The 22,878-nt window shown below is 38.6% G+C and overlaps 1 protein-coding gene and 1 non-coding gene across 2 annotated transcripts; one reads left to right on the top strand and one right to left on the bottom strand.

Annotated features, from left to right (window-relative positions):
- Window positions 1-6,651: 6,651 nt before the first annotated feature.
- Window positions 6,652-7,443, bottom strand: LOC148208655 (uncharacterized). Its single transcript, XM_088119140.1, has one exon. The coding sequence runs from the start codon at window positions 7,441-7,443 to the stop codon at window positions 6,652-6,654; it is 792 nt and encodes a 263-aa protein (XP_087975266.1).
- A 14,992-nt stretch (window positions 7,444-22,435) lies between these two features.
- On the top strand, window positions 22,436-22,542 carry LOC148208654 (small nucleolar RNA R71). Its single transcript, XR_015788593.1, has one exon. It is a non-coding gene; the product is annotated as a small nucleolar RNA R71 (small nucleolar RNA).
- The last annotated feature ends 336 nt before the right edge of the window (window positions 22,543-22,878 follow it).

The following is a 22,878-nucleotide window of genomic DNA, read 5'->3' as shown; positions in this document are numbered from 1 at the left end:
AAAATTTTCTCTGTATAAGTTGACTGATGTACAAATATCTCATCTGCTAAATGTTCAATTTGTAGGCGAAGACAAAATTTTGTTTTCTCGAGATCTTTCATCTCAAATTCTTTCTTAAGATACTCTATTGACTTTGAAAGTTCTTCAGGAGTTCCAATTAGATTCAAATCATCAACATATACAGTTATAATGGCAAATCTCGACTGTGATTTCTTTATAAAAACACAAAGACGTATTGGATTATTCTTATATCTTTCTTTCAACAAATATCCACTTAGACAATTGTACCACATTCGTCATGATTGTTTTAATCCATATAATGATCTTTGTAACTTTATGGAATACAATTCCCGAGCATTACAATTGGGTACTTTAAATACTTCAGGAATTTTCATATAAATATCATTATCAAGAGATCCATATAAATATGCAGTGACTACATCCATAAGATGCATGTCAAGACTTTCAAACACAGTCATGCCAATTAAATATCTCAGTGTAATCGCATCCACCACAGGAGAATATGTCTTCTCATAATCAATACCGGGTCTTTGTGAAAAACCTTGTGCAACCAATCTTGCCTTCTATCTTGTCATCTCATTGTTTATATTTCTTTTTCTTACGAATACCCATTTGTATCCCACAGGCTTAACATTTTTCGTTGTCGAAATACTGGCCCAAAAACTTGACGTTTTGAAAGTGAGTTAAGTTCTGCCTGGATTGCTTCTTTCCATTTAAGCCAATCTTTGCTCTGTTGACATTCTTTCATAGATTTTGGTTCACAATCGTCACTTCAAATAAAATGTCAATAGCAACATTATAAGCAAAAATGTCATCAATAACTACATTAGTTCGGTTCCATCTTTTTCCAGTCATAAAGTAATTCATTGAAATCTCATTATTATCTTCAGGTACTTGACTTTCCTCAATATCTTTATGAGTAGTCATGTTTAGGATTTCTTCTGGAATATTCTCATTCTCAATTGTGTCATTTTGATTATTGACTATTTTTCTTTTCCGAGGATTTTTATCTTTGAAACCCATTGGTCTACCACGCTTATGGCATGTTGCAGATTCATTAATGACAACTTTCTGCATTGAGATATCAATTTTTGATGGAACATTCGCAGTTGGTATATGTGATACGAATCCATTTATGACTAATTACATGTATCAAACGAGCAATTATTACAAGAAAGGCAAGGAAGATTCAAGAGGCTTTCATACTGCACCTTCAAAAGCTTGTTAATGCACAAGAACCAACAAAGCTTTTTTAGCCCAAATTTGTTATAATGTTACTTCAATGAGTCAAGAAAAGAATGGAGCAAAGATGGCACGGAGGACAAAAAAAGTTTGCAGAATTGTGAACAGGTGCCTTGGCAGATTGCACCCCTTGGGAGTTTGTGATGTCAAAGCTTGTCAAATCTCATTCAAACGTGAAGCGCCTCCTACAATTTCCAAGACAATTTAAAGCAATTCTACGTTTTTGGATTGACATTTAGTTGTCTAGTTTGATGTGCAATCATGTTTTAATTTGCATGTCTTATTTTCTACAATTTGCATTAAATAGGATTTGAAAGACTTTTGGTGTTCCTCATGTTTAACGACCCTTTGGCTTATTTAAAGGCTTGTAATCACATTGTTTTGGCAGATTAAACATATTGAAATTCAAGAACTTTTGTTCCTTAACACATTTGGTGTTGCTACTTTCAAATCTTACTTTAGGTTTGATGTTAAACCGATTCATTGGATTAGTCTCGATCGAGCTAATTCTGGAGTGAGTCATCTTAGGATCTAGGAGTGACCATCGTAGATTCTAAGTCCGATCTAAGAGTGATTCATCTTCTAACCTTACTCTTGGTTGGAATCATTCGGTAAGTTAGTCGCTTTTTGTGAATGTTTGCAAGGATCCTAGAAGGACCTCTAGCTTTGTAAACCCGAGCAACCTTGGCGCTTATCATTTGGTATCAGAGCATTGGTCGACATCCTTTGGTCGGCTCTAGAGGTGAAATATCTTTAGTTTGTCTAATTTTATTTTCTGCTATTTTTTTAAGTTGTTTCTTACAAAGTGTAACAAGGCATACTACAACTTGCCTTAAAATTCTTGTATTTTTGCTCTCGGATTATTAGCAAAGAAAAACAAATAGAAGCAAAAGAAAAAAAAACAGAAGCAAAAGAAACAAAAATCAGTAGCAAAAGAAAGAAAACAGTAGCACAAAAAAAAGCATTCGAATATCCGAGGCACATGAAGAGTTTTTTTTTTTTTTTTTTTTGCAAAGGTAAATAAAAATATGAAAACAAGAAAAGGAGACACATGAAAACTTCTTTTCATTATGTTGTGTTTTGTTTAAATTATCAAGTTGTTTATCCTAAGATTGAGTTGCTGTAGTCTTATTTTGTGAGAGTTGATCATTGAATTAGTTATATCAAGCTTGAAGCAAGATTGCACCAAATTTTAAGCCGACCCTTACATCTTTGACCTAGTATCAAAAGCCTACCATTGAGTGATAAACACGAGTGTTCTTGAGTGAAATCTTGGAGAGAAAAGTGGTGAGGTCCTTATTATTGTTTTTAACAAAATGTCACAGGATGGAGTACCACAAGTACAAGATCCAAATATGGTGATTCTTCAATCAATTAAAGGTATGATGGATAAGATGAGGGAAGATAGGCAAGAAAGAAAGGCACAACAACAAAGAGAAGAACGAGTCTTACAAGAAGATAAAGGCATGTTTGACTTCGATGTCCAAGAAAGACAAGTTGGAGGAAGATGAAGGAATAACTTTGCCAACATTATGCAACCGAGGAGATTGGAAAGAGTTCATGAGAATAGAGGTGGTAGAGTTAAACTCAAAATTCCACCGTTTCGTGGAACAGCGGACCCCGAGGCTTACTTGCAATGGAAAACGAAGATAGAGCACGTGTTTGATTGCTATACATATAGTGAGAATAAGAAGATGCGACTTATCATTGCCAAATTCATTAATCATGCTAATGAATGGTATCAACATCTAAAATCCGAGAAAAGAAGGAAAGAGGAGTTTCCAATAGAAACTTGGGAAGAACTCAAAGAAGCCATGAGAAAGAGGTATGCTCCCGAACATTATAGAAATGATTTGAAAACTAAATTGCAAGCTTTGATGCAGGAAACAAAAAGTGTTGCTGAATATTATCAAGAGATGGAGATTTGAATGAAAAAGGCAAAAATCCGAGAAGAAGAAGAAGATACCATATCTAAATTTCTTGGAGGTTTGAATCTGGAAATTGCTCATCCTATTGATAGAAATCCATCACCTTACTTGGAAGATATGTATCACCATGCTATCAAAATTGAAGAACAATTGAGGAAAGAAAAGCTGCTGCATTCCAAACAACATGAATCCATGCAACCAAAAGAGAAGTTTGGTGCTGTCAAACAAGTGGAGATCGAGAGCTCCAATACTAAAAAGAATCAAGCTCCAAAGGAGGTAAGGGAGAAGACTAATTCTCTTAAATGTTGGAAGTGCAAAGGGTTTGGACACATGAGTAAAGAATGTATCAATAAAGAAGTCATGGTGATAAGAAATGGTGTTGTTGATTCAAATGATGCTTGTGAGAAATATGATGCAAAATTTGAGGAAGAGTCTAAAGCACATGTTGATTAATTTATTGAAAAAGATCGCAAAGATTCTGATTTTGATGAAAGTGAATTGAAAGAAAAAAGAGAAAGAGAAGAGTTAAGAGAAAGGAATACAAAGGAGAAAGAAGAGGAAAAGAGCATGATCCAATCCATTTGTCCATATAAGCCAAATCTTATAGCATTGTTGCATAACGACCCTTACTATCAAGCTCACATATTTTATCCTAGTCTTTCTACTTTTCTAAGTTTTTTGAAGGAAGTTCCAACTTTTCAATTCAAGCGTGATCGAATACAAGTAACAAAGGAAGCTATAAGCACCAAGGTTGCTCGGGTTTACAAAGCTAGAGGTCCTTCTAGGATCCTTGCAAACATTCACAAAAACGACTAACTTACCGAATGATTCCATCCAAGAGTAAGGTTAGAAGATGAATCACTCTTAGATCGGACTTAGAATCTACGATGGTCACTCCTAGATCCTAAGACGACTCACTCCAAAATTAGCTTGATCGAGACTAATCCAATGAATCGGTTTAACCTAAAGCAAGATTTGAAAGTAGCAACACCAAATGTGTTAAGGAACAAAAGTTCTTGAATTTCAATATGTTTAATCTGCCAAAACAAGGTAATTACAAGCCTTTAAATTGGCCAAAGGGTCCTTCACATGAGGAACATCAAAAGTCTTTCAAATCTTATTTAATGCAAATTGTAGAAAATAAGACATGCAAATTAAAACATGATTGCACATCAAACTAGACAACTAAATGTGAATCCAAAAACGTAGAATTGCTTTAAATTGTCTTGGAAATCACATGTAGGAGGCGCTTCACGTTTGAATGAGATTTGACAAGCTTTGACATCACAAACTCTCAAGGGGTGCAATCTGCCAAGGCACCTGTTCACAATTCTGCAAACTTTTTTTGTCCTCCGTGCCATCTTTCAAAATAGACAACTTTTCCCGTGCCATCTTTGCTCCATTCTCTTCTTGACTCATTAAAGTAACATTATAACAAATTTGGGCTCAAAAATCTTTGTTGGTTCTTGTGCATTAACAAGCTTTTGAAGGTGCAGTGTGAAAGCCTCTTGAATCTTCCTTGACTTTCTTGTAATAATTGCTCGTTTGATACATGTAATTAGTCATAAATGGATTCGTATCAATATGTGACTTGGTCACTTTCTTGGCATCAATAAATGCATCTGGTAATTGATTTGCTATATTTTGCAAATGAATTATTTTCTGAACTTCAAGTTCACATTGATCTGTACGGCGATCGAAATGAGACAATAACGATGCATTCCATGTAATTTATTTTTCCAACTTCATTATTCCTCCCCCTAATGTTGGAAAATTTGTCTCATTAAAATGACAATCAGCAAATCGTGCAGTAAATACATCACCCGTCAAGGGTTCAAGATATTTAATAATTGATGGGGAATCAAATCCAACATATATTCCTAGCCTCCTTTGAGGACCCATCTTAGTACGTTGTGGTGGAGCAATTGGAACATATACTGCACATCCAAAAGTTCTCAGATGGGAAATATTTGGCTCTTTGGCCAAATGCTAATTGTAACGGGGAATATTTATGATAAGATGTTGGTCTAATGCGTATGAGCGACGCTGCATTTAAAATAGCATGTCTCCATACACATGTAGGAAGCTTAGCTGTCATAAGTAATGGTCTAGCAATTAACTGCAATCGTTTTATGAATGATTCTGCTAAACCATTTTGTGTATGAACATGGGCTACAGGATGTTCAACATTTATCCCAATTGCCATACAGTAATTATTAAATGATTGGGATGTAAATTCACCAGCATTATCAAGATGTATACTTTTAATTGTATAATCAGAAAATTGTGCTCGTAACTTTATTATTTGAGCAAGTAGCCTTGCAAATGCAAGGTTTCGACTTGATAATAACCATACATGTGACCATCTACTTGATGCGTCTATTAACACCATAAAATATCTGAAAGGATCGCTTGGTGGATTAATAGGTCCACATATATCACCATGAATTCGTTATAAAAATGTAGGTGATTCAGTCCCTACTTTAAATGGTGATGGTCTAATGATCAATTTACCTTGAGAGCAAGCATCACATGATAATTCATTAGATTGAAGAATCTTTTGGTTCTTTAATGGATGTCCATGTGAATTTTCAATGATTCTTCTCATCATTATGGACCCAGGATGACCTAATCGGTCATGCCAAATGGTAAATATATCTAGATTTATGAACTTCAAGTTTGTAGTTGCATATGTTTCCATTACTCGTATATGAGTATAATATAATCCAGAAGATAAAGCAGGCAACTTTTCAAATATACGTTTGTTATGTGAGACAATAGATATAATATAGAGATATTCTATATTATTCTTGTTATCAGTCTAAATATGATAACCATTGCAACGTAGATCTTTAAAACTCAGTAGATTTCTCTTTGATTGACTAGAGAACAATGCATTATCAATTGTAAATTTTGTTCCTCTAGGAAAAATTATGTCTGCTTTTCCAAAACTTCAATCAAGTTTGCAGAACCTGATATAGTATTGACTTTTGCTTTCAGCATTGTCAATTTAGAAAAATATTGTCTACTTTTCAGTATTGTGTGCGTAGTTGCACTGTCTGCCAGACATAGATCACCATTGCTCATTTTCGAGTCATCCAATATATGAAAACTGTTCATGCTTCTTCATTAAACAAAATAATTACAATAAGAAGAACGAAAAAGAAGAAGAAAAAAAACTTGAAATACAAAACATACATAAAAGATATAAAAAAAAACATTAGTTCTGAATATTCTCAAAATCAAAAGAAGCACTTGCTATTCCATCCATTGTGCTCAATGTGCCAATTTGTTCTCCAGGAGATTCAAGAAAGTTAACCACATCCAAACTTGTAATATTGGCAGCGTCACAGATATCACCATCCTAGTAGGCAAGATTTGCTTCCAGATTATTTCCTTTTTCTTTCAAGGAAGCTTGATAAAGATCCACTAAGTGTTTTGATGTACAACAAATATGTGCTCAATGCCCAGTCATACCGCATCGGAAGCACTTATTTTCAACACTTCTGGAATTCTGATCTTGTGGAGCTTTTCCTTTATGATCAACATTTCGTGTGGTTCTTTTAAAATTTGGACGATTATAACACCCACCACGAAATGAAAAATTATTTCTTCCTCTGGCACGGTCACGCCCTCGACCACGACCTCGACCTCGACCACGATTATTGAAATTTACAGCATTCGCCTCAGGGAATGGCGTTGCTCCCGTTGGTCGAGATTCATGATTTTTCATCAATAGCTCATTGTTTTGCTCAGCAACTAGAAGGCATGATATGAGCTCAGAATATTTCTTAAAACATTTCTCTCGATATTGTTGTTGCAAGAGTATATTCGAGACATGAAAGGTTGAGTATGTCTTTTCTAGCATATCATTATCAGTAATTTTTTCTCCACATAACTTCAATTTCGAACTGATTTTGAATAGTGCAGAATAGAGCCTCAAATGCATCCATTCATAACGAGCTTTAGGAAGAATAACTGTTTTTTGATGATCATATCTTTCTTTCAAATTTTGCCACAAGGCAAGGGGGTCTTTTATTGTCAGATACTCCATTTTCAACCCCTCGTGAAGATGGTGACGAAGGAAAATCATGGCTTTTGCCTTTTCCTGACTTGTGGTTGTATTTCTTTCTTTGATGGTTTCTCCCAGGTTCATGGCATCAAGATGGATTTTAGCATCTAGTACCCATGACAAATAATTATTGCCATTGATATCAAGAGCGGCAAATTCTAATTTGGTCAAATTTGTCATGGTGACACTATCACAAAAAAAAAAAAAAACAAATTAGGGATTTAACATATGAAAACAACATATTACTTGAAAAATAAAAATTAAATTACCTACCTTTGGAACCTACCTTCAACAGGGGAAATGACAGAGGCTCGTGCTGATAACGTGTTGTAAAATTGAGGAACGAAACGAGGCAACGTCGGGGAAATAAAATAAACAAAACAATTCAAATAATAAAAGAAAATTCAAAATGACATTTCCCACCAATTTTCAAACTTGATTTCTCACCGCTAATTTCTCACTGACAATGAGCACCATATTGACCTTATTTATAGGTCATGGATAAGCATGTGGTGTGATTGACATGACACTAATAATGTCTAAAATTGAGACATATGGGGCATTAGGGTTTCCACACATGGTGCATGGATAATGGAACATATGAGGTTATGAAAAAAAACACATAGAGGACATATAGAGCATGAATTATGAGACACCTCAAGATTGGACACTAAGCCAGGCTTAGTGGGCATCTATTTAATTTAAAAATTCATAATAGAATTAAAAAAAATGCTAAATTAATAGAAAAAAGAAAAAGAAATTATACGACATAATTACTTTGTGTTAATCTAAAAATGTCACGAAGTGATCTCTAGTCTCATAAAATTGTATTAATTTCCAATTTGTCATTTTTGTAAAATTTTGAACTTAATGTTATATATAAATACTTATTTCTTTTGTGCTATTTTTTTGTAACTTTTTCAAAAGAAAATAAACTAACTTTGCGCTTCTTTCAAAAATATCTTTATCCTCTCAAACCTCAACTACTTCTTCCTTCTTTTGTACTTAAAATAAATAAATATTCTTCCTCATTTATTGTCTATCCAATTTTGCAGGTTCACATTAATTGTCACAGTAAATTTACAAAATATAATGATAATAATAGTATCTATTTTAATATGAATTATATATAATCATTAAAGAAAGAAAATCAAATTAACTTAATAAATTTAAAACTTAAAAGTTTCGTATTTATTATGACCTAGTAAATATCTCCATTCAAATAAGAAATATTAAAGTCGGTAAAAACAAAATTACTAAATCAGACTTATTTTTAAAGGGAAAAAAATTAGTGAAAAAGATAATAATTAGAGCAAGTTTGAAGCATGAGTGATGCATTTCAAATATTCGAACATGGTTGGAGTGGTGATTGAAATACATTGACCAATAATAAAGGATTAAATTTGGTCTGAGCAATTTGAGATAAAAAAAATATTTATTAAAAAAACGGCGACAACACGACTCTAGCGTCGATTTCTGGAACCCATCGACCATGTCTGCCCAATCCGACGGCAACGCGTGCCGCCGCCACTGAAAATGCTCCCTGCAAAATCAAATCCAACGGCTTCAACAAACAAACAATCAATCGGAGAAAGCAATAACAAAACGAAATGAAACACCAATTTCAATCGGCAGACGATCGAGAAAGGTACTTGTTTGATCTAAAAAGACCAAACTCGGAGCTAATGGAACGACCTCGTTGAGCCGTCGAAGAACCTGCAAAACAATGTTAGCATTCCGATAAACAAGTTAGTTTTTATCCCATCTACCTCAATGAGTGCCAGAGAATTCACCTACCTTGTACAAAGGGCAACTGTCTTTATTTATAAAGACTGGACCTGACAGGAATTCTGACACAGCCTAAAAATGCAGCGTGTTGTCGAGTTTAAGAAACATTGTTTTGGATGCAACTTTAGGTCAGCTCGTCCAACTCAAATCGTGCCGTGGGTTCCGACCTGAGTAGACTTGAGCAAATTGTTATACTTTAAATGGATTCTAATTCAAGTATCTTTACGATGTTGACACGTGGCAGATGAAAATCTGTGTCCAACATTGGCCCCCACTTCGGCGAGTTAGAGGTAGGCTCGGTGAAATACTCCGAGGTAATCGAAGCGGAGTAGGTTCCACGTGTCAATACATGACGTCACAAATGACATCAACCTTAATATCTGTCTCGAGAACTCAAACGTCGTCACGAGGGATCACTCATCATGGGCGAATCTTGTCCGTCGGTCCTTTCCTAATCGTACGATCTTCGTGCCCTGAGACTGCTCTATAAAAGGCAGAGTTCTTTTGCTCCATTTCTCATTTTTGTAGTTTCTTGTATACCTCGGCCACCGCCTAAGTCAGGTATTTTCTCTCCTTTGTTAGATATCTTTTAGGTTTCTTCTTCTTTCTCTCTTTTTTTTTAAAGTATGAGTACTTTGTTGCATGATTAGTTGTCCGAATCGAGTAGCTTTTAGAGCTCGGAGAGCATCTCAGGAGAGCCAAACTTAGCGTCTATCTCAGGAAACCCTAACCTAGCTTCCACCTCAGGAAACCCTGTAGCCCACCCGGTGGTCGAACTTCCTCCCTCAACTTGTTCAATAGGTAGACTAGCCGAGCTTCGTAAGATATACATCATCCCTGATTCCATAGAGCTCAGGGTATCTAGGGTCGGTGAACACGTCGAGGATCTCCCTCCTGGCTTGTCAGCTTTTACCCTCAGATGTTTAGTAGGGGGGTTAGGTTTCCTTTTCATCGATTCATTCAGAGGTTCCTTAGCGCGGTCAACTTCGCCCCAACTCAGCTCTCTCCCAACGGATGGTCTACCGTGCTTGGGGCTTACGTGTTGTTGTGGGTCATCCAGGACTGTAGATCAGCTCTAGCCACCCACACAATCAATACCTCGAATGAAGGAGATGGTAGGAATCCCCTGCTTGTAGAAACGTAGGTCAGCTCATTAGGAATCTCTCTTATAATAAGAATTGGAAGGAGTATTGGTTCATCATCTCTCGCGATTGGCTCGTGCAAAATGAAGAGGGTGAGCCGATCTGCTGCATCCCAGTAGAATTCAGAGATGTAGGTGAGTGTCTTAGGTAAGAGTTAGGTTCTTACGAGCTTTCGTGTTTTATTTTTTGATAAGCTTTTGTGATGCAGCTCTGCCGTCTCCCATACCGAGGATAAGCAACAAGTCGTAGGGGATCGTCAAGCGCGCTCAAGGTCGGAACCTGAGATACACTCTGTGAGGCAAAGCTCTTGTCTCGAATTTCTACATTTTTTCCAGTGGTTTTAGCTCGCACGACCAGCCAGACGAACATAGGAAGTTACCCAAACCTCGGCAATGCAGATTAGAGAAACACAAGGCTCCAGAAGGTAACCCCTACTTCGAATGTTTACTCGAACCTTAGGTCACCTTGTTAATTTTTGACTTCCTTGCATGGATGGCTTCAAAGTTCCTCGGCCTCGGCAGCGGCAAACGGCAACATGCCTTATCCTCTGCTACCCAACCTGCAGCTCTCCAAGCCTGTCGGCGCTACCAGCCCTCAGGCTCGCCAACTTGGCTAAGGTCCAGGCTCTACAAGCTCAGCCTCTTCAGACTGTTGCGAGAGGTAAGGGTTTGGTAGCCCCTTTGTTGCGAAAGAAACGAGCAAGGGATGCATTCCAATTCGAGGAGGTCACCTCCAACTCTCCAGTGCACCCCCATTGAGGTTGATTCAGGGAAAGGATCCCCTCTAGGTCGGTAGTCATGCGACGGGTTCAAATACCCATTCAAGCTGTGTTCTCACCTACAAGCATCCACGTTGTCGCGACAAAGGTGAGGTCCTCTGACTCTCGCCGGGTGGAGCGAGCTGGCTAGACGCCTGGGAATCCTGGGGACGCACTGAGGAAGACGATGGCTCTTGCTCTAGAGGTAGCCTCGTATATACTTCTCCTCTCCTTCTCCTTTTTTTCTTTTTACATTGGATTTTTGTAGCTGCACTACCACGCTTGCCTATCTGCATCCATGGTGAGCTCCGAGCATGAAAGTCGTGACTTGAGGGAGGAGGAGACTCAGGCTTCATACGAGCGGCAGATCGCTGAGCTCGAAGCGGAGTTGGAACGAGTCCGAGCTGCGAAGGAAGCTAAGGTCGACAAGTCTCGAGCCTTGATCACAGAAGCCCTTGCCAACCTACAGAATGCCAGAGGGCAAGCTGAAACTGCGGGGAAGGGTTGGAGGGAAGCTCAAGAGAACTTGACGAGCTGAGCTTACTTGGAGAAAAAGGTGAAAGAATTTCGTGAGTTCGACGGCTTCGCGCGCGACCTAGCAGACAAGGGCTTCTACTATGCCATTGGTAAGCTCGAGACTACTTGCTCAGAAAAAGCTATTGCAGCTACCGAGCAGGAATATGAGGCTGTCTAGGTCGAATGTCCCGCTAACGCTGGTGAGGGAGCTGAGCGACCGATGCTTACGCAAGAGCCAGCAAGCCCAATGGAAATGACGCTCCCGAGGAGTAGCTTTCCTTTCTTTCTTCTGTTATTTTAGAGAAAAAAAAGAAGCATTTGACTGGCGGTTTGTTGAACGCACGCACTAAGCGTGGTAACAATTATATAGATGCAAGCGCACACCTGTCAGAGTAATATAAAATGGATGGAGTATACAAGTATCGATCCTCAAGGACTTCTAAATAATTTCCAAACTCTAAAGTTTAAAGAATAGTGAATGTTGGAATGAGTGATTCTTGGAAAATGGGAAGTGGTCACAAATAATGGTTTTGGATTTGGGATTTGGACTTATAATGATAAAACCTAGCCCGAATTACTTCAAGTTAGCCAACAAAGAATCAAGGACATGCTAAGGACAATATGCATTTTACTTTAGAAACCAACGACTACGCTTCTCACTTGACTTATGTCTAAGCAAGTTCAAAGTCCTAAGACATTCCCTAATATGTCTATTATGAGATATATCTTAGTTTTAGGATGGAAATAGTCGCAACCTCGGGTTAAGGTCCTATGTCTAGGCTACTTAAGCGGAACCCTTATGTCTAAGGCGCTCCTCTTCTTGGTTTAACCACTCAACAATGCAAATAAGCAACCTTTTCAGTATTGACTTGTTAAGACTTACAGTGGCCTTCTCTAAATCCTAACTTTTTGGGAAAACATGTTGAGCAATGAATGGAAAGCAAAAACACTACTTGTTAGCAACCCTTTTTAGACATAAAAGGCTAACTATCCATAACCGGGCTAGAGACGGGAATTTAGAAAGACATATTGAAGAAAATACAGCAAGTAAAATGGTTGAATGTGGATTGCATGTGTGAAAAACAAAAGTTAACTAACGGAGAGTTTTTATCGGGATTGAGAGCTTTGCCCTTCTCTTTCAAGCAAAGGGGAGTGTCACGTGCTCTTTCCTCCAAAAACACAACTCTCTTAACTAAAAATAAAGTAAAGGCAAAGGGAAGATAAGCAAAGTGCTAGATTTTTATATATTTGAATAAGTAGAAAAATAACTAAGTACAAATTGAAACAAAACAAAGCTCAATAAAGGAATGTAAAGTACTCGGGATTTAAAAACCAAAAGCAACTAATGAAAGCAACTCAAAAGTACTTAGAAAGCAACAAAGAAACACTAAAAATGATCAAGAGAAGGAAGAAAGGCTTGATGAATTTGGTGGAGAAGTTGCTGGAATTTATAGCTGTGCAGACTTGGTTAGGTAGGTCCTAAAAGGAGGGTGAATCACCCATTTCCAACTCTTTTGACTGACCAAATCGTGCTAAAACTGATAGTGGAACACTTCTTCTACACGTATGCATCGGTTGGAACCACCAAAACGCATTGGAAGACATGTTTCATTAAGGGCAAAGTTGGAAGAAAAACTATTTTCTGCAGCCTTCCCAGGCGCCTGGCGCCTCCCATGATGTTTTTTCGTCTTTTTGCTTCTTTTGATTAATTTCCACTACCAAATGGTCCTAAAATGTCATAAATACAATATAAACCAACCACAAACCATAATATATGAATTTTGCATGAATTAGAACTCAAACGATCGAGAAAAATCCGAAACAAAGCTAAAACATAGTAAAACCAGCATCTAAAACCTTCTTTTTACGCATGTAAACAAGCATAATCACACCCCGAAACTTAACTTTTTGCTTGTCCTCAAGCAAAACTTAGCAACTTTAATCAGCTTTCTAACACATGGACAAGGAAAAGCAAAAGCAACCGAGATGTTCAATCATAAATTGTCTCAGGGAAAAGATGTCAAAGCCTACCATTCTATTGCCTTTGTAAGCTTAGTCACTATAAACCAAGTTTGAAATGATAAAAACTCTCTTTCAAAATCCTTTTTCCTTTCAAAAACAGAAAACGTTTTCAAGTACCCCTAAGGAATCTGCACACTCCCTCCTTACACTAAGACTTTTACATCTGAAAGACCGGCTACTAGCCCCTGAGGTTTCCACACACTAATATCGGTTTCAACCACATCTACTCGTAAAAAGACTCTGAACTAACAGCTAGGTCATAAAACGACGACAATGAGAAACACGAAGTCACTTATCACCATCTTTACTGCTATTTTCAAAGTCAACACCCAACCTAAAACTAAATGGGTGTCTACAGTAGGACTCGGAAATCATAACTACATTTTCTTTAACTCTCATTGTTTTTACCACTCTTTTCTTTCTAACACAAGTCTTTTCCCCACTCTTATATTCTCTCAACAAGACTCTTTTTACTCTTTTGCAAATTTTTTTTTAATTGTTTTTATTGTTTATTGTTTTGTGTTTTTTTTTTCTTTTCAACACTTTCTTTTTTTAATAGCATTTGTTTTTCCAACTGACTCTTTTTCAAAAGAAAATAGCATGATTTTTCAAATATAACTAACACCTTATCTTTCTGAAACAACGACTGACACAACTACTGTCCCCCCCAAACTTAAGAGAGACAGTGTCCTCACTGGGAAAAGACTTTTGCATCGGATGAAAAAGGCTTAACAGTAAAAAGGACAAGGACTTCCTATATAGGGGCAAAGAAAAAGCTTAAAGTCTGTAAAGATCAAAAAGACATAAAAGAAAATGACTTTATCACATAAACAAAGGAAATAGCTCAAAGCTTAGTCAGGCATAGAACAGAAAACTCAACAATCTCTTCGAATCATCATCGACATAAAATCACATGCACAGCACAGATGCTTCAAAGTAGGCATGTGAAAAGCTAAACTAAGGCTAAGTGAAGGCATACTTTAAGTGATCAGAAGATAAACGATACTAATTTATACATGCTTCAACTGAGCTCGAAACATAATCAATACAAAAAACATGCGTAGTAATGCTAGAATATGCAAACTACGTCATGAACCAAAAGAATAAAACACAAAAAATAGCAAAGAAGGAACCTCCCCTTCATGAAGTCGGAGGTTGTGGACTAGGATCAGTGTCAGTACTGGGAGATGGATGACCAAGGATAGCAGCTAGCGCTGGAGGCCATGAAGGTAAAACCGCAAAATCCAATGAAGCCCTTAAGTTGTAGATATGTTGCACGACTTCTCGAACCTGATCTCGCAGCTGTTGGTTCTCCTCTCGAAGACGACGAATCTCTGATGTAGGAGACATCCTAGTACCTTCCCTTCTTTGTAACGCATGGGCAATAATACGCCGAATATTCTTCTCTTCCACAATTGGGGCATCTCTCTTAACTTGATCCTCAGGAAGCTGTACACCTTGTCGCAAGCATAAAGAAGTGACCAATCGTGGGTGATAAAGCTTACCACGTGTTCGGTGGGCACACTCATGGATACTAGTATTGATCAATTCTCCATAATTCACATCTATGCCCTTTAGCATGGCATAAACCAGCAGTGCCCTATCCTGAGTGACATGCTCATCATGCTCTGTTGGCAGAATTCTGTTTTTCACTATGTATAACCATCCTGCAGTAGCTAGGGAAACATCCTCGGGTTTTAGTCGTACCTTGCCATGAGTAGTCAAATCCCAAGTAGCAGAGGGCTTCCCAACACATGCTAGAGCCTCATCAAGCTGTGCTAGAGTCGGAGTCACTAACATCTTATTGCCCACAGCATCTCTGATATTCTCAATGTTGAAGGTATAGTTGATCTGAGTGGCATCAAACCGTATTTCCTTCCCGCGCACTATGGCTATATGTGACTGGGGATGGACAGCAGCATAGAACTCTCTAACTAACTCCAAAGCCTCACATTGTATGGGCTGAATGAGTGGTCTCCACTCTTTGTCTCTAGCGGTCTCCCTCCAATCATCAGGCACATCTCCTAGAGTGAGATTGAATCCCAATTCTGTCATAATCTTACGGGATTTCATTACTGAAGTTCGAGTGGCTAAATTTGCCGCGTTCCATTTCGTCTCGACCTCCTCTCCCTCAGACAAGTCCAGTTCAATTGTATCAATTGGCCCAGGTGCCACTACCTTCTTCTTAGCTTCAGCTGCTTTAGCTTTCGCAGCTCTCGTTTTAGGTTCATTCATGGGCACTGTCGGCTTCTTAGCCTGAACTGCACGACATTTTGAACTCTTTCTCTCCCGCCTCTTGTATTGGAACATTTCCCTTATCGTCTGCGTGTCCTCAAGATCTTCTTCGCTGGTAGGTTCTTGAGTACTATTCTCCCCAACCTTGGATCTACCTGTATCACACCCAAGCGGGTTAACTGTATTAGAAGGAATAGTGTGAGCATCCCTTACCCCTGGTAGAGTGGCCATCGGTGTGACATACTCATCCGTTGCCAACGGAGTAGATCCAGTTGCCCCAGTAGGTAACTCTTGGTGACTACAAAACGCTCCTTCTGTAGGTGTATCCAACGGGGAAGGTTCCTGAGTATCTGTTCTCACCACTTCGTTGTCGGTATCCTCTGTTTCCGGCATATTTGAACAATTGCCTCGTGAAACCAATAGAAAATCATCATTACCATCGTCCGGTGTAATAATCAATGGAGATGAATAAAACTGCTCCTCGTCCCTGTTCTCCATAGTCGAATCCTTAGGCGTCAGACGCCTACTACTCCCATCTTCCTCAATTTCTGGGTCTATCATCACCTCCTTGCCCTTCCTCTTTTGTCCTATCAACACCCCGGGCTCTAGCCTATGGCTATGGCTCTTGTCTTGCTCTCTTCTACGCTCATCTCCTGCATCCATTGGCATATTGGTTGGGGTTGGCATCCTAGGAGGCTCTAAGGGTTTTAGTTGTCCCATGTTGAAGGTACTCAATATGTTAGGGTTCAATTGGGGTGCTTGAGGTCCTCTTTCTAGGAATGGAAGTTGAGGTGGTGGGGAAACTCTAGGTGAAATCATACCATAATTATGTGGAGGTACCCAATGACCCATTCCATAATAAGGTGGAAGGCTAAGAAATAGAGTAGATGGGTTTGGCATTCCATAAGGATGAACACTAGCTGGAATTTGCATTTGGGACAAGGGAAAATGATAGGAAGGAACCGGGTTAAACATAAACGGTTGGTACATACTCGGATTGATCATTGGAGGAAGTTGTTGAGGATTTTCAGCCCTAAACTCACTGTTTTGAGGTATATTAAAGGTGGGTAGTTGTTGAAAATTAACATAACCATGTGGGCTCATTATAGGATTTTGTGTAGGAGCTTGGGATGGAGGACATTCAAATGTTTGAAGCGGGTTTCCTCCCCTAACAGCAGTTAGCCTAGAATCTGAACCCATGTGGTGTTGGAAGTTCTCCAATGGTGGAAAAGGAATGCTTGTGGCATTTGGAGCTTGAGTAGAAGAGGTAGGAAGTGAAGTATGTTGAGAAGAAGAAGCCATAGATGTAAGCAAATGCTGGAAATTTCTTCTTCTTTTTGGTGGTGGCTGAAAATCGAAAACAAGGGTGATGAAGGGAGTGGGTTTTGCCGAAAAAACAAGGGGAAGAAGAAAGTTGTGTGGGTTTTGGTGGAGTTGTAAAGCTTAGGCAATGGGTCTATTTAAAGCTTTCCCCAAACTAAATCCTAAATGAAAAGGGATTGAGATTTAAGTTCAACTAGGTTTCCTAAACCTAAAAGGAAAAAATAAGTTTGAATTCCAAACAAGATTAGGGAAACAAGAAGTGAAGTAGTTTTTAGTTTAAGAAGAGATTTGAAACTTAAATCACAAAGGATTAATGTTTGACCCAAAATAAAACCCATAAAATCGAAAAATGAAACCCAAATCACGAAGGAAAACGAAATTCGAACTGCTGGAAAAACAGGGCAGGCGCCAGGCATCTGCGTAATTCTTTTCAACGTTTTTTTTTCTTTCTTTCTTTTTGTTTTTCAACATTTTCAAAAACATTCTCTTAATAAGAAAAACTTTTTATAATTAAACCAAAAGAAAATACAAGATACAAAGACTTCCTTCCTTTACTTTTGTTCTTTAAAAAAAAAACATATAAGAAGGAAAAACATTTTTCGCAAACATTTATTGACCTGGAAGTTGAATAGAGGTTTTTCCTCTATCCACTGGTTCTCCAAAATATGGCTTAAGTCTCTGCCCATTTACTTTAAAAATACTTCCCTTAGAGTCAACTAGATCCACTGCCCCATATGGGTAGACTTTAAAAATTTGAAAGGGACCAGACCATCTAGACTTAAGTTTCCCAGGAAAAAGTTTCAACCTAGAATTGAATAACAGAACCAGATCACCTTCTTGAAGATTGTTCGGTCGAAGACGCCTATCATGCCACTGTTTAGTTTTTTCCTTAAACAGCTTAGCATTCTCATAAGAAAATTGCCTGTGTTCTTCTAATTCCAACAATTGTAACTTCCTCGCTTCACCTGCAGCCGACAAATCAAAATTTAATTTCTTAGTAGCCCAAAATGCTTTATATTCTAGCTCAAGAGGCAAATGACATGCTTTTCCAAAGACTAGCCTATAGGGGGACATGCCGAGGGGAGTCTTAAATGCTGTCCTATATGCCCAAAGTGAATCATCAAGCTTAAAAGACCAATCCATACGGTTAAGATTTCCAGTTTTTTCTAAAATGTTTTTTATCTCCCTATTAGATATTTCGGCTAACCCATTCGACTGAGGATGATATGTTGTTGCAACCCTATGACGCACATTGTATTTAGTCAGCAACTTTTGCATAGACCTATTCACAAAATGAGCCCCCCCATCGCTTATCAGACAACGCGGGGTTCCATAACGCGTAAAAATGTGCTTTTGCAGAAAACGAATGACAACTTTGGAATCATTGGTAGCAGCTGCAATGGCTTCTATCCATTTCGAAACATAATCTACTGCTAACAATATATAAAGCTTACCATTAGAAGATGGAAATGGACCCATAAAATCTATACCCCACACATCAAATATTTCAATCTCCAGGATCGGGGTTTGAGGCATTTCGTGGCGTTTAGATATATTACCTGTCCGTTGGCATTTGTCACAAACCTGGGCAAACTTATGTGCATCTTTGAACAGAGTGGGCTAAAAGAACCCACTTTGCAAAACTTTAGCTGCGGTTTTGTGTCCTGCAAAATGTCCTCCATATGGAGACATATGACAAGCATCTAATATCGCCTCGTGCTCTTCTTCTGCGACACACCTGCGTAAGATATTGTCAGGTCCTAGCTTATATAAAAAAGGCTCATCCCAACGGTAAAATCGAACTTCATTTAGAAATTTCTTTACCTGTTGCTTGTTGAACTCATAAGGAACTATTCGACTTACCAAATAATTTGCTATATCGGCATACCACGGAACTGAATCAACTCGCAAGAGTTGCTCGTCAATAAACTGTTCACGTATAACAGTTCCATCATCACAGAGCGGGGATTCCAATCTAGACAGGTGATCAGCAACTTGGTTTTCAGTACCCTTCCTGTCCCTAACTTCAATATCAAACTCTTGAAGTAACAAAATCCACTGTATCAAACGTGGCTTCGCATCTTTTTTAGCAAATAAATATTTTAAAGCAGAATGGTCAATAAAAACAATGACTTTTGTGCCTATCAAGTAAGACCTAAACTTATCAAAGGCGAACACAACTGCTAACAGTTCTTTTTCAGTAGTAGTGTAATTGAGTTGTGCACCGGTCAGAGTCTTACCAGCATAATACACAGGATGTAAGATCTTGTTTTTACGTTGTCCTAACATAGCTCCTATTGCATAATCACTGGCATCACACATGAGCTCAAAAGGTAAATCCCAATTAGGTTCGATAATTATAGGAGCTGAACTTAGAGCAACTTTCAACATTTCAAATGATTTTAAACAGTCATCATAAAAAACAAATGGTCTATCATGTTCTAGCAATTGACACAAGGATTTAGAAATTTTAGCAAAGTATTTTATAAAGCGACGGTAAAATCCCCCATGCCCTAAAAAACTTGTAATCCCTTTGACATTTGTAGGAAGAGGTAGCTTTGAAATGATGTCTATCTTAGCGTGGTCTACCTCTATTCCTTGCTTGGAAATTTTGTGACCCAAAACAGTACCCTCTTGTACCATGAAATGACACTTCTCCCAATTTAGGACTAGGTTTGTTTGTTCACATCTCTCCAACACTCTCTCCAAATTAACTAAACATGCGTCAAAAGAATTTCCAAAAACAGAAAAGTCATCCATAAAAACTTCTTGAATATTTTCTACCATGTCAGAGAAGATGGCCATCATACACCTCTGAAAAGTCGCGGGTGCATTGCATAGTCCAAAGGGCATTCGCCTAAAAGCGAACGTACCATACGGACACGTAAATGTTGTCTTCTCTTGGTCTTCTGGAGCAACAGTAATTTGATTATAACCCGAATATCCATCTAAAAAACAATAGAAATCCTTACCTGCCAGACGGTCGAGCATCTGGTCAATAAACGGGAGAGGAAAATGGTCTTTCTTTGTTACCTTGTTGAGTTTGCGATAGTCAATGCAAACTCTCCACCCGCTCACAGTTCGGGTTGAGATGAGTTCATTCTCCTCGTTGGCCACCACGGTTATACCCCCTTTCTTTGGTACACACTGTACTGGGCTTACCCAGCTGCTGTCGGATATTGGGTATATAACACCGGCGTCAAGCCATTTAAGAATTTCTTTCCTTACAACCTCTTTCATCTTCGGGTTCAACCGCGTTTGACTCTCAATAGAGTTCTTAGCATCTTCTTCCAATAAAATTTTGTGCATGCAAAAGGCCGGGCTTATCCCTCGGATATCTGCTATCGTCCATCCAATGGCCTTTTTGTGCTTCTCCAAAATCTGCAATAAAGAATATTCATTAGTAGGTGATAAATTGGAAGCTATAATAACTGATAAAGTGTCGTTATCCCGTAGATACGCATATTTCAAATGCGACGGCAATGGCTTCTGCTCCAAAGTGGGTGGTTCCACTATGGACGGAAGTAACGACTTGCATTCTTCTTTTTGTATTTTTTCAATAGGATTAGTCACATCTTCTGGTCCTTCTGCTATCTTATCAAGCTCTTCTTCAATCTCTGTAACTAATAAGTCATAAAACTCATCAAACATAACAGGATTCAAGCTATTTATAGCAGAGCACTCTTCCAAGTCTGCTGGTAATTTCATGGCGTCTAGAACGTTAAATTTAACTTCTTCATTATTTACCCTCATTGTAATTTCTCCCTTCCTCACATTAAAAACTGTATCCCCAGTGGCTAGAAATGGTCTTCCTAAAATAATGGGAACGTCTAAGTCTGACTCGCAGTCTAGAATGATAAAGTCCGCAGGGAAAATGAATTTGTCCACCTGGACTAAAACATCTTCTATCTTTCCCTCAGGTCTTATGATAGATCTATCTGCTAGTTGGAGGGTAACCGTAGTAGGTCTAGCTTCTCCTATGCCTAAAGATTTGAAAACTGATAATGGCATAAGATTAATGCTAGCGCCTAGATCACATAATGCCCTACCTAAGTTTTTTCCTCCTATGGAACATGGAATGGTAAAACTGCCAGGATCGTTACATTTCATGGGTAGCGGGCTGCCTACAGCTTCACTACTACATTTTGTCATGGCTACCAGTTCATGCTCTCCTATTTTTTTCTTCCTAGAAACTATATCTTTCAAAAACTTAGCATAATTTGGCATCTGTTCTAGAGCATCTACTAATGGTATATTTATATGCAATTGTTTTAAAATATCTAAAAATTTTCTAAACTGGGAATCATTATTTTTCTTAACTAATCTTTGTGGAAACGGGGGAGTAGGGGTAAAAGAAGGTTGTACCTGTGGAGGAACACTCGGGGTGTCCTCATTACCTTTTCTAATATTTTCTTTTTCTGGTGTTGTTGGATTTTCTGGTATCTTTACAATAGGTTCAGTGGACGGAATCTGTACATCTGTTGTTGGCATTGTTGGTCCATCATATGCCAGTCCACTCCTAAGGGTGACAGCTTTGCACTGTTCTTTCCCTTCTCGTTTTGGTAATTCAGTATGGCCTGGAAAAGAACCTTGTGGTCTATTCTTCAATTCATTGGCGAGCTGTCCCAATTGGGTCTCGAAATTCCGCATTGATGCCGCTTGGGATTGTATCACTGCGTCGGTTCGGGCCATGTACTCCTTCATCATATTCTCAAGATTTGAGTTGTTATTTTGAACTGGTGGAGTCTATGTTCTCTGATTGTACTGCTGTTGCGGTGGTGGGATGTATTGCTGTGTAGGTGGAACATAGGGCTGTTTGTTCTGCTGGCTCTGCCCTTGATTAAAACCGCTCGAACCTCCTTGACCTCCCCATGAGAAATTAGGGTGGTGCCTCCAACCTGGGCTGTAGGTGTTCGAATATGGGTTAAAGTTCCTATTGTTCCCATGTCCTACATAAAAAACGGAAGCAGGGTTATGTGGACAATTATCATAAATATGGTTTTCACAGCAAAATGAACAAATGAGATCGTTGACTTGGCAAACAGGGGCAGGAGTGCAATAATCCGACTGCACAGGTTGTATCGGCGTGGCTAATGGATTTTTTATTCCCAATGCCATCTCTTTCAGCCTCTGGTTCATTGTAACCATCTCTTTTTGCATCGAGGTCGCAATGTCCAGAGCCAAAACTCTAGCTGGATCTTGCTTCTTTGGTGCTGCCCTAGATCTTTGCGAACACCATAGTCCGTTGTGTGAAGCTAAGTCATTTAGGATGTCAACTATCTCGTTGAATGTCTTCTTTGTAAAGGCTCCGTTGGCAGCATTGTTTAGCATCTTCTTAGTAGGATGATCTAAACCTCTAAAGAAATGTTCTATCTGGATGCATGCCGGCAAGCCATGGTTCGGACATTTCCTGATTAGTTCTTTAAATCTTTCCCACGCCTCGTGAACAGGTTCACGATCAGACTGTCTAAAGGAGATGATCTCCTCTCTGATATCATCGTGGCGAGTAGGTGGGAAGAATTTTGTTAAGAACTTCTCCACTAACGACCCCCATGTGGTGATGGATCCCGGTGGAAATGCATTGAGCCATGCTCTAGCTTGGTCCTTCAAAGAAAATGGAAAAAGTGTTAGTCTCAGAGCATCGTCTGTTATACCAGGTAATGGAAATGCATTTGCAATTTGAATGAATGATTTCAGATGATCATGTGGATCCTCATGTTCCTGCCCTCCAAAATGTCCAATTGTCTGCAACATTTGGAACATCATTGGTTTAAGCTCAAAGTTTGCGTGGGCTGGAATAGGGTTGACTATCCCTGAATCAAAGTTCTGAAA

The sequence above is a fragment of the Momordica charantia genome (genome assembly GCF_013281855.1).
Source record: "Momordica charantia cultivar OHB3-1 chromosome 10 unlocalized genomic scaffold, Mcharantia_2.0 BLBB01000010.1, whole genome shotgun sequence".
Taxonomy (NCBI): domain Eukaryota; kingdom Viridiplantae; phylum Streptophyta; class Magnoliopsida; order Cucurbitales; family Cucurbitaceae; genus Momordica; species Momordica charantia.
The sequence above is the reverse complement of the archived record's forward strand: the minus strand, read 5'-3'. Positions and strand labels throughout refer to the sequence as shown.